The sequence below is a fragment of the Melospiza georgiana genome, chromosome 31 (assembly GCF_028018845.1).
Source record: "Melospiza georgiana isolate bMelGeo1 chromosome 31, bMelGeo1.pri, whole genome shotgun sequence".
NCBI classification, from domain to species: Eukaryota; Metazoa; Chordata; class Aves; order Passeriformes; family Passerellidae; genus Melospiza; species Melospiza georgiana.
Window position 1 is genome coordinate 2,834,182 of NC_080460.1, and position 11,491 is coordinate 2,845,672.

The 11,491-nt window shown below is 47.2% G+C and overlaps 2 protein-coding genes across 2 annotated transcripts in view; one reads left to right on the plus strand and one right to left on the minus strand.

Annotated features, from left to right (window-relative positions):
• KAT6A (lysine acetyltransferase 6A) overlaps positions 1–1,683 on the minus strand; it is a 29,897-nt gene extending 28,214 nt beyond the window's left edge. Inside the window, exon 1 of the mRNA XM_058042383.1 lies at positions 1,590–1,683. The gene's annotated coding sequence lies outside the window, so the exon portion shown is untranslated. The remainder of the gene's footprint in view (positions 1–1,589) is intronic.
• Positions 1,684–3,416: 1,733 nt separating this feature from the next.
• On the plus strand, positions 3,417–11,248 carry AP3M2 (adaptor related protein complex 3 subunit mu 2). The gene is made up of 8 exons (XM_058042396.1): positions 3,417–3,770; positions 4,986–5,157; positions 5,683–5,820; positions 6,319–6,404; positions 6,924–7,057; positions 7,839–8,046; positions 8,712–8,856; positions 9,248–11,248. The coding sequence occupies exons 1-8, from the start codon at positions 3,498–3,500 to the stop codon at positions 9,346–9,348; spliced, it is 1,257 nt and encodes a 418-aa protein (XP_057898379.1). The 5' UTR covers positions 3,417–3,497; the 3' UTR covers positions 9,349–11,248.
• The last annotated feature ends 243 nt before the right edge of the window (positions 11,249–11,491 follow it).

The window sequence follows — 11,491 nt, forward strand, 5'->3', positions numbered from 1 at the left end:
CCATATAACCCACAGAAAAATGTCCTTTCCATTTTGATCTATTAGTCTATCACTGCTGAGCACAACATAAATTAATATTTGGAGGGGAAAAAGGAAACCACAACAAGCACCTTAAAAGAGCAGCAGCTCTCTTAATTTTTACACATGGAAGATACAGCCTGAAACTTTGACAGAAAATAGGAATAACTAAGCAAACTTGAATGGGAATAACCTGAGCAAACAACAAGAAACTTTCAGGGCACTTTCAGGAGTGTAATCCCATCTGTGAAGAAAAGCTATGACAGTTGTTCCATAAAGGGAAAAAGTGAAGAAACGCAGGTGGAGATTGCAGTTAAATGCTCTGCTTTTAGAGGGCACAGAAAAAATACAACATAATTTTCAGTATTGATGAGGCCCACTGAAAACACCTGAGGACAAAGTAACAGGTGACCATAGACAGCATAAAAGGAATGCTTGTGGCACTGCTAATTAATGATGCTGGTGAAAGGGTGTGAGGCTCTACTTTAGAGGCTTCAGTCAGTTATCTTTAAAATAGCTTTTTCTGGGTGTGATAACTGTTGTGCTGAAGTTCTACGTCAAGAGCACACTAACCAAGAAGGATCTGTGTAGTGTTTATCACAAGAAATAATGATTTTCTACAAGGGAACTTTTACACAAGAGCGAAGTTGACAACACAGTTATCGTGTTCTGCTTTCTAGTAAGTACTGAAGAATTTATCAACACACGGAACACATTTGCATACAGACATCAGACTCAACAGCAGAACTCCACATGGCCAGCACGGGAAACACTCTGAACGACTGCTTAAAGCAGAAAAGATGCACTGAGTTCTTTTATTCTGCGGCCAACGAAACGCGGTCCTCGGCACCTGCCCTGCTCGCAGAACAGGGATGCGCTCCCGCCCAGCCCCTGCATCCCGAGCCCCGAAGGATTCCGTGCCGTGTCCCCGGCCCAGCTCCGTGCGTTATGCAACCGTCCGGCCAGGCCGGGGCGACACCGGGACGGTGCCAGCGCCGGTGGGTCGGGGGCTCGCCGGGCTCTGGGTGACAAGCGACCCCTGCACCTGCTACCGCTCGTCCCCATCCCCACCGCGGGTAGTCCCGCGCTAGGCGCCCCAAGCAGCGCACCGCCTCAGCACGGAGCCTCGCACCGGGGAATTGGGAAAAGCGGGGCGCAGGCCGCGGCAGCCGGCCGGGCCCCACGCAGCTCTCCGTCCTCCCGGGCACGGGCAGCGCGGCCCGGCCGGCTCCTCGCACGGCTACGGCCAGGCCCGCGCCCGCCTCAGCCGCGCTCTCCCGCGCCAGACACTGATCGGAGCTCGGCTCGCGGAGCCCCGTCCGCCTCGCCCGCCTCGGCCGTGCCGCGCCGCGGCCGCCACCTCCCCGAGGCGTGGGCCTGGCGAGCGCCGCGGGAGCGGACGGCGGGGCCGGGCCTGGCGCAGAGCGGCGGCGGGGCCGGAACAGGCCGCGAGCCTGGAGCGCCCAACTGGGCCTTCCCCTTCCCCAGGCCACGGAGCTCGCCAACCGCCTGTCCCCGACTTCCTCGGCATCGACCGGCCGAGGCGGCGCGGCTCCGCCGGCGTTACTTACCGAGGGCCGCGAGCGCCGGGTCCCGGGAGGTGAAGGCCGGACGGCAGCGAAGCCCGAAACTGACACGGCGGCCATCTTGGGCCCGGCGCGCTGCGGCGGGGGGCGGGGGGGGCGCGAGGTGGAACAGCCCGCGGGGGGAGGGGGGTGCCGAGGCCACGGAACAGCGCGGCGGGGCGCGGGCGGCCGCCAGGGGGCGCTGCGGGGCCGCGGCTGCGCCGCTGAGCGCGGGGGAGGCGGGGCCAGGCCGGGAGCGCGCGGGGCGGGGCGGGGCGGGGCGTGAGGGGAGCGGCCCGGCCCGGCCGTGAGGTGACGTGAGGCGAGGCGGATCGCGCCGCTTATAAAAGATTTGCCCGCTGTGAAAAATGCGTGTTTTGTGATTGCCTTTTAGCAAATGTTAAAATTAATATTACATGTGTTGTGTTAGACGGTAATGCTGTGTTAATTCTCTTAAGTGGTGTGGTAAATATAGTTTTAGGTTGTAACAAAATGTTAAAATAGAAGCTGTGCTTTTTTGTAGGATGCTTTTTTTTCCTAAAGAAAGGATTCGCACTGAGATAGCAGTCACAGGACACCTAACTCATTCAAAGAGAATTTATTGCTCCATTACCAGGAAAAATGAACTTCCCAGCTCGCTCAGCCACGAAGACGCTGTCAGGATTCAGAGGAAGAAGTTGCCATTGACCAGACAGAATCCTGTGTTTGAATGGAATTTATGCATCATGTATGAGATGTATGAATATGCAACAGGTTATGGTTTTTAAGGGTTAATCCTCTGTTAACGTGGGTCCTTTTTCAGGCTTATGCTGCCCGGAAAAAGGTACCCGGACATCCATAACTCTTTGTTACTATTGTCTCATATTGTCCTAATTCAAAGTGTCCAAATTATTATTACTCTATTACTATTTTTATAACCATTTTATTGCTCTTAAACTTTTACAGTTTTAGAAACAAGTGATTGGCGTTTTTCACACCCACAATCCTGAATCATGGTTGGGTCTGAAATTTCAGATTTCAGCCTCTTCATGCTGGGGCAACAGTCCGACCTTCCTCGCATATAGAAAAGGCTCCCATATAAGAAAGGCTGTGTGCTCAGATAATTTATTTAATAGGATACAAAGGACTACTTTTCCACTATTTTGTATATTCCCAGCAGTGTAGTAGGAAAGTTGTCATGGCATATTTTACTCAGAAGTCCAGGGATCTGCTATATGAACACGAAACACTAGTTCTAGTTATGCAAAGGAATAATTTGCTAGAGAATTTCGGTAAATTTGGCATGACAATTGCTTTCACGCCAGCTGGATGTTTTCTAGGCTGTTACTCCATGGTGAACGAACCAGCAGAATAACGGAGTGAGAAACGTTTCCCTAGCTGTCCCTCCCTGCAAAAGCCGGGTTAATTCCTCATTTCATAGACAATAGTCCAGTTCCCCTCTGGAAAAGAGACCGAATGAGGGACATGAGGGGCAGGTGAACACCCGGCCGAACCGGGGGGAGCGCGCAGCGCCCTCCGTGAGGGGAATCCTCGGGTTGCGATGGCGCCGCCTAGCGGGGGCGCCCTGCGTAGCTCCGGGCCTGAGGGCGCCGCGATGCTCCTTGCCTTGTCAGATGTGTAACGGGACGGGACACGGAATCGGTGACCGGACAGAGACATGGGACGCAGAGACGCGCGGGGCTCCGCCGGGCGCGATCCGTACCCGCCGACATCCCCGGGATTGTCACGGAGCGGGAGCTGCGCCCCGTCACGAGCCGTGCGCCTCACCGGCCCATGGCGTCCAATGGCAGCGCTCGCTGCGGAGACCCCGCCCCCGAGTGGGTGGGGCGGCTGCCGGGGGCGGGGCCTGTGTGAGGAGCGCTCCGAGGGGTTTCGCTCCGGCCCGGCCCGGCTCGGCACGGCCCCGCCGCAGCCATGATCCACAGCCTGTTCCTCATCAACGCCTCGGGGGACATCTTCCTGGAGAAGCACTGGAAGAGCGTGGTTAGCCGCTCCGTCTGTGATTATTTCTTTGAGGCGCAGGAGCGGGCCTCGGAGGCGGAGAACGTGCCGCCGGTGATCCCCACGCCTCACCATTACCTCCTCAGCGTCTACCGGCACAAGATCTTCTTCGTGGCCGTCATCCAGAGCGAGGTGCCGCCGCTCTTCGTCATCGAATTCCTGCACCGAGTCGTGGACACCTTCCAGGTATGGCCGAGGGCTGTGGGACCCTCGGGAGCCTCGGCAAAGAACCCCTCTGGTTTGCACCTTTTAGGGTTTTTTTTTTTTTTTTGTTTCTTATCATGTTATTTTCATTCTGCATTTGTGAGGATGTAGACAGGCTTGCTGTAGTTGGGAATTTGCTGCCTAGGAATTACTAGGGAGTAGTTGGGAATTTACTGCCTAGGATGGATTCGGGATCTACCTGTGCCCATAAGTCATAAATCAGTATTTCTGTTTTGCAGCCTTATCTGCTCTGGGAACTGTGAACTAATACCAAGCTGGCCTTGTTCTCATAAGGAGCTTTTGCTTTTTAATCAATTAGCGACAACCTACCCGTGCGTTTACATCTAGCAATGCTTCTTAATAGCTTCCTAAAGCAGTGAATTGCAGGAGTTGCCCCAGAGGAGCTGCGTTCCCTCTGTGCCATGGTTGACACATCTTCTGATCAGTTTAGGAAAACAGCAAAGATGTCCGTCTGTTCTTCCTCCTGCCAACAACAGGGCTGTGTTGTCTGGCTTTGACATGTCTTGTGACCAGCATGTTGCCAGCATACAGGAAATGTGTGTGCTTGGCCAAACGAGTGTCATGGGAGCTTCTGCTTCCAAGATGTCAGTCCGAACCTGTAGCTCAGACTGTGTTCTGAGTTATGTTTCTCTGACTTGCAGAAGTGGATTGGCCATTGAGGCCAGCAGTGGATCATGTCAGACCCTTTGGTCTTTTTTTTTTATGAGGGTATGAGTGTGTTGTCACTGGCTTAGATGTCTATTAAAATCTGCTATGTCTGAAAACGAGTGTTTGTAATGCAGAACTAGGACTTCTCTACTGTCACATCCTACATATACTCATTCTTCATGCAAAATCTCATTTAATAGCTGTAAGTAACTAGAAGCTCAGGTTTGTGTTTGTGCACTTGCTCTCTCCTGTAGGATGCTTGAAATTCACATAGAATAAGACAGTAAGTAAATTAAATGTTCAGTTTTAAAAATTGCTGAATTAGTTGGGACAGGTGATGGAGGAATTTGCCACCTCACTGGAGCAGTGGCCAAGGTGTGCTCAAGTTGTGTGTGTCTGCTGTGCTTGTAGTAGTATGGGGAGTTTCAGTGGTTTTTTGCAAGAAGAGCCTTGATTTATTCCTGTGTTCACAAATGTTCACTAAGATTCTCTTTCAGAAATCACTGAGTAATCCTTTCTTTTGCACAGGATTATTTTGGTGTCTGTTCAGAGGTGATAATCAAGGACAATGTTGTGGTGGTTTATGAGGTGCTGGAGGAGATGCTGGACAATGGCTTCCCATTGGCAACAGAGTCCAATATTCTGAAGGAACTGATAAAACCTCCTACTATTCTGAGAACAGTCGTCAACACCATCACAGGTACAGGGAAACAAGAAGAAGTGAAACTGGGGGCTCCGGGTGGAAATATTCCTGCATAATTAGGACATGGGAGAAGAAAATTTGTGTTGTCCCATATCATTCATGCAGCACAGGTTTGTGTTTAGGGAGTCCTGTGTTAGTGCTTTGCTTTGAGGTTCCTTCCAATTTCAGCACCGGCTGCACTTTGGTTTTGGTCTGATTTGGGGTATTTTAACCTAAAAAAGTCAGATTACATTTTCAGTTACAGACCTGACATGACTTCCAGGATGAGTTAGTTTCATGTCAGTTTACCCATCCCTACATGTAGACACTTTCCCATGCATTGCTGTGATATATTTTAGAGCTGGGTGTAAGAGAGATGTAAATTTTTGGAGTACTGGGAGTCTGGAGAGTAAATGGAAGAGTAATTTCCTACACAGAAACAGAGGTTCTCAGGGATTAATTACAATTAAGCTCAACAAAGCCAGGGACTTGCTCTGCAGCATTGCCTAATTCTGTGGTTGTTGATTCCCTTTCTTTTTCCAGGAAGCACAAATGTGGGTGACCAGCTTCCCACTGGACAGCTCTCAGTGGTGCCCTGGAGACGTACTGGTGTCAAATACACCAACAATGAGGCCTATTTTGATGTGGTTGAGGAGATAGATGCAATCATTGACAAATCAGGTATGGAACCTGCTCCTGGTTAAGAATTCCTGATAGTGGCTGAACAGACAGTTAGGTTTTGAAATAGGTGCACCTTCATCCAAGTGTGGGAAGCTCTGTTCCTATTTTTGCTCTGGAGTGATGCTAAATTGTGTGTGATATTCAGTCAAAAATCTTAGAGAGGCACCAGGGTTTTCATTCTTGAGGTCTCATAAGCAATTCTGTATTGGGAAAATAGAAGATGAGTAAAAATTGTGCATAGCACTTTATCTTTAGTGTTTGTGCTTCTTAGTCTTGTTAGAAGTGGGAGCTGTTGTCATTGGCCATTAAAATGGACATTGTTGGTGTCCATGGTTCTTACTGAATGAATCTTCTAGAGGAGTCATTTGGAATGGTACAAATGTTGAGCAGGTTTCATTAAGAAAATAGATTTCCTTCCTTTTCACTCATAGTTTTTCCACTTTGAGATTTTTTTCAATCAGGTTCACAAACCCACCTGTGTTTTCCTTATTGTTCCAGGTTCCACTATTACTGCTGAAATCCAAGGAGTGATTGATGCTTGTGTCAAGCTGACTGGGATGCCCGACCTTACCCTCTCCTTTATGGTAAAGCTCAAGGATGTGTCTTCACTTAAGAGTTTGGAGAGGGATTTCCCAGCCCTGCTGCTGAGATTGTGATCTTGTGATGATGTACATGGGTGTGCTGGATGAAAAGAGAAAGAAATGACTATGGGAAATCATCAGGAACTTCAGCAACTTGGAGCCCAAAAAGGCTTTTTCAGATGATTTGTTTGTGATGGGTGCTGTGAGGAAGTTTTTGAGATAAAAAAAGTGGTGCTTTAATATGCTGAAGGGCCACAACAATGAGTACACACCAATGTGATTATGTGACATGACTCAGTTTTCTAAAATAGGATTAAAAATATCCTAGAGAAGGATAGAGGTTATTGAGTGCTGCCTTCACATGGATATAACAGCATCAGACAACTTCAAGTGGTCAGGAGTGTGTCAAATGCTAGGCCCTTCATGGACAGAGGATTGCTAAGGAGGGGGAGGTCATTTTAAGTCATTTTAAGGCCATTTTAAGCTGTGCTGCCCTCACAAACCTTGTGATTTCTGTTCCAGAACCCTCGGCTGCTGGATGATGTCAGCTTCCACCCCTGTGTGCGTTTCAAGCGCTGGGAGTCAGAGAGGATCCTCTCCTTCATTCCCCCTGACGGCAATTTCCGCCTGCTCTCCTACCATGTCAGTGCTCAGAAGTAGGTGACGAGTCTGGTGCTGTGAGTTAGGGAATTTGGATCCTTCTGCCTAGGAGGAGGATTAAAAAAAAAAAAAGGAACTTTTAAAGATGAGGTGGCACATTGAGCCAAGGGAAGTAGAGGTGCATGGTGACTTGCATTTTTATTTTTCTAAAATTACACTTTTATCCTTGTGATTCTGTAATTTCTTTCTGGCCAGCCAGCATTTTTCAAAGACTGCTAGCAGCTAAACAAACTAGAAAGTAAAATAATTAGACAGTGTAATCAAGCTGTTGATTTCATATGTTTAAAAGAACTTTTTAGAATAAAACAAGATAGTTTGGTGCTCCTGTTAGGTTTGTGACATCTCTCCTAATGGAACCACAAATTTTTGTCCAGGTTTACACTCGTTTCTAGAAGCAGCTTGGAGTTACAGTTGCTAAAGAATTTTGCCAAACTTTTGTCAGATTTATGTCTAGTAGGTGAAAAGGAGTGGCAAATGCAACCAAAAGCACAAACATGAAATTCAAGTGGTGTTGCACTGCCAGGAACTGCTTGTCAACCTGGCTGTGACATGCAAAACCATTTTTTTTTTGTCAAGCTTCCTGTTTTATTGGCTGTCGTTCCCTTTTCTGATAAAATAGGACTCAGCAAGCTTGATTACAAAAAGTGCAATTAAGACATGAGAATGGAATCCTGACTTTGCTCCTAGCTCAAACAAACGAGTGCAGGATTTCCTTCTCTTTTAAGCAAATCTGAAGACAAGAGATTGACAAGGACTTTGTGTTTGTGTTTATTCTAGCCTCGTGGCAATTCCTGTCTATGTCAAGCACAACATCAGTTTTCGTGACAGCAGCTCCCTGGGACGCTTTGAGATCACAGTGGGGCCAAAGCAGACCATGGGCAAGACTGTAGAGGGGGTGATGGTCACCAGCCAGATGCCAAAAAGTGTCTTAAATATGACCCTCACACCCTCCCAGGGAACACATGCCTTTGATCCAGTTACAAAGGTAAGAGGAAAGAGAGAAATTAAATATTAATTTTTAAAAAATTCCTTCTTACCTATCAGAAAATGCAGTCAACCTGTTGATGCTTACATGAACACTTCCACAAACACTGCTTTGCTGGAGGTGAGAACTTTTCCTGTTCTGGCTTTTCTTAATCCCCAGAATAAATACCTTGGTGTCTGAGTGGGTTTTAGTTCTGGCTTCTTGGTGTGTGTAGAAAATCCAAGCCCTGGTCTTGTATAATGGGACATCAATCTGGTGGATGCCTTACAAACTTATCTTGTTGTCATGCCCAGTGCTGCATGTTGGTCTTTTGCAAACACTGAGGGTTGGTTGATGGTTTGGGTTTGGTTTGGGGTGTTCTGGTTTTGTTCTTTGAACTTTTTTTTTTTCTTCTTGCAAACATTAATCTGATGGGCTTTCCCTCTACAATTAGTTGTAATAGCATTTATAGTAGACTTTTGGGGAGCCTCATGGAAAGAGAAGGAGAAAAAAAGTTTGGAGTGAGGTATCCCCTCCTTAATCCTGTGTCTGGCCAATATGAAAGGCAAGATGCTAAGAAAAAGACATTTTTCATAGAGAAACATTAAAAGCTGTTATTTAAAGGGGATTCTTCTTTACAAGGTGCAGCATTTGAGTTTCACTGCTGCATTTTCTGCTCCTTAAAGTTACTGTCATGGGATGTTGGGAAAATCAACCCCCAGAAGCTGCCAAGTCTGAAGGGGAGTGTGAGCCTGCAAGCTGGGACATCAAAACCAGATGAAAACCCCACCATTAACCTGCAGTTTAAAATTCAGCAGCTGGCTATATCTGGTAAGTGACTGAGGTCAAGAAGTGCAATGTTCTCTGCTCTGCTCATTCTGCATGTAGCTGAAGTAATTTTACCTGAAAAATATTCTTCAAGGAAAAAAGTTGTCTGCTTTGACTACAGATGTATGGATTTGTTCTTTGTAGTGGTCTGTGAAACAACTTCCTTGCATTTTGTGCTTACAGACCTCTAAAAATATTAAGGGTATGGGTGTGTTTGTGAAGAATTATTCTAACAATTAGCAGTTGTCAGTTTTTCTCCATTCTGTCACAGCTTGCTAAAACTTTCCCTGTGCTTTCTGCACCACCAGTATGATCTTCTGTCCCTTATCTCCAAGGCCTGTCAGCTTTGTTTGTGGCTGTCAGTCTGTCTGATGCTGTGTTTGTTTGCCTCTAGGACTGAAGGTGAATCGCCTGGACATGTATGGGGAGAAGTACAAGCCCTTCAAGGGGATAAAATACATGACCAAGGCTGGCAAGTTCCAAGTCCGAACCTAGAGGCTCCTGAGAGCAAGGAAGAGCACTTTTCCTACTCCCCCTGTCCTCCTGAGAGCAAGGAAGAGCACTTTTCCTACTCCCCCTGTCCTCCTGAGAGCAAGGAAGAGCACTTTTCCTACTCCCCCTGTCCTCCTGAGAGCAAGGAAGAGCACTTTTCCTACTTCCCTTCTCCTCCTGAGAGCAAGGAAGAGCACTTTTCCTACTCCCCCAGTCCCTGGCTGTTGGATGCAGCCTCCTATCCCACCCATCTCTTTAGGGTTGCTCCCTTGTCTGTAGTAGCATAAGCAGGAAAGTGCTCAGAGTGCTGGAAAGCAGGGAGAAGTAAGGTTGACCTGAAACCACCTCATCCCTACCTGAGTCTGAAGTTTTTTGGAACAATAGCAGATGGGAGAGTTGCTCAGGTCCCTTAGGATTAGCAAGTCAGCTCTGTAAGCTTGTATCACCTTCATTTTGCTGTCTTAGAGGAAATTCTAGGGATTTATGGCCTTTTGTAGCTCCTCTTCCTTGTATTTTGTTTGACTTTTATCCTGTTGTACATGCTACAAAGTTGAATTTCCACAAACTTCAATGTGATGATCCAGCATCTGCATTCCTGTGTCACTGGGTTAGGGGTAGAGCTGTGTAGCTCTTGCCAGCAGGGAGAACATTTAGCTGTTCTGCCTCAAAAGCACTGGAAGAAACTGGAAGATTGTTCTGCCCAGGATGGGAAGTTGAGAAGCCTGAGATTGGGAATGGTGCCACAAAGAGAAGAAAGGAAGAACTGCATTCTCTCTCTAGGTATTTCATATGGCATCCTGGTCAAGGATCTTGAGTCTCTGAATACAGACTTGAAATATTGTAACTGATGGGCAGTGGTATCTCCGTGTAATTCTGCTTTTCCTGTTATTGCACCAGTGTTTGAAGGTGGGAATTCTCCTGGCTCATTTGGGGAATCAGAAGAGACAGAAAGGGGAACTTCTGTGGAGACAGCACTGATGGAATTTGAAGCTGTAGCTACATGAAGATAACCCCTGTCCCAGTAACTTGTTGGAAGCTCTTTTTGCCTCTCCTTTCCTATTGCAGATGATGGTGATAGTGCTGTTTTCCTGCTCACTGAGTCTTCCTTTGGTCCCTTTGTAGTGTTCCTCCTGTCCTACCTCATTTCAGTTTCTGTACCAGTCAGGTGCTGTGCAGATGGATTCCAACCTGTGCCAGATTTCTCACTGGGATCATCTCTTCCTCAGGAGCTGTTGCTGTCTCTGCCCATCCCAGCCTGTGGTCCATCCCTGTGTACTCAGAAATGGGAAATGAGAGGCACCTGCACTGTTTTATTGTCTGTAACAGCCCTGTGGCCACTACATGCCAATCTGCTTTCTCTTGCTAGCAGAACTTGCACTAAGCTGCTGCACACACGTGGCTGTGGAGTCCAGTCCATGTTTGTGAACAGAACAGGGTGACCCTGACTGAGGGAGAGCATTCATTCCACCTTGCATGTGGTGACACCTCAGGAGTGTTATCTTGCTTGTGGGATTGCTGGTTCCTGCTGCAGGATCCCATGGCAGGTGGTGTTACTGCTGAGCATGTTCAGTGCAAGCAAAACCTTCAACAATAAAATTAATTTTTACATGTCATCTGTGTCATTTCAGAGTGGTTTGTGCAGGCTTTATAAGAAATAAAGTTGGTATTTGAGGAGGAATGCAAATTATGCCAATTTGATTGTGTGAAGTGGGTGCCTTAGGGAGATAAATGTCTTTAGGCAGTTGGCATTGTAAACCTGGCACTAAGTTGCTGTCTGAAAAATTGAAACTAATTGCTTTCTTGGTAATTTTTGTGTTTCCCAAAAGGAGTGCTGAGCATTTCCTAGAACCTCAAGTGAAAATGTCTTTAGGAATGCAGCTGAACCATTTTTGTTTACTGTGTTGGTTAGCATGCTAAGGGCAATGCTTTGATTATGAAGACAATTAAATACCTCATCACCTTCCTGCTCCTAAAGTATTGATATTGTCCTTTGGCTTTGTAGCTTTGATTTTTAAAGGATCATTTATTTACTGCTGAAGTGATTCATGTTACTCAAGATATTGAAAGGTTTTTATATACATTAGGGCATCGGGTTCTTATGACACACCAGCCTGAGATGGCTGCAAGTTCCTGTGGGAGATGAAGC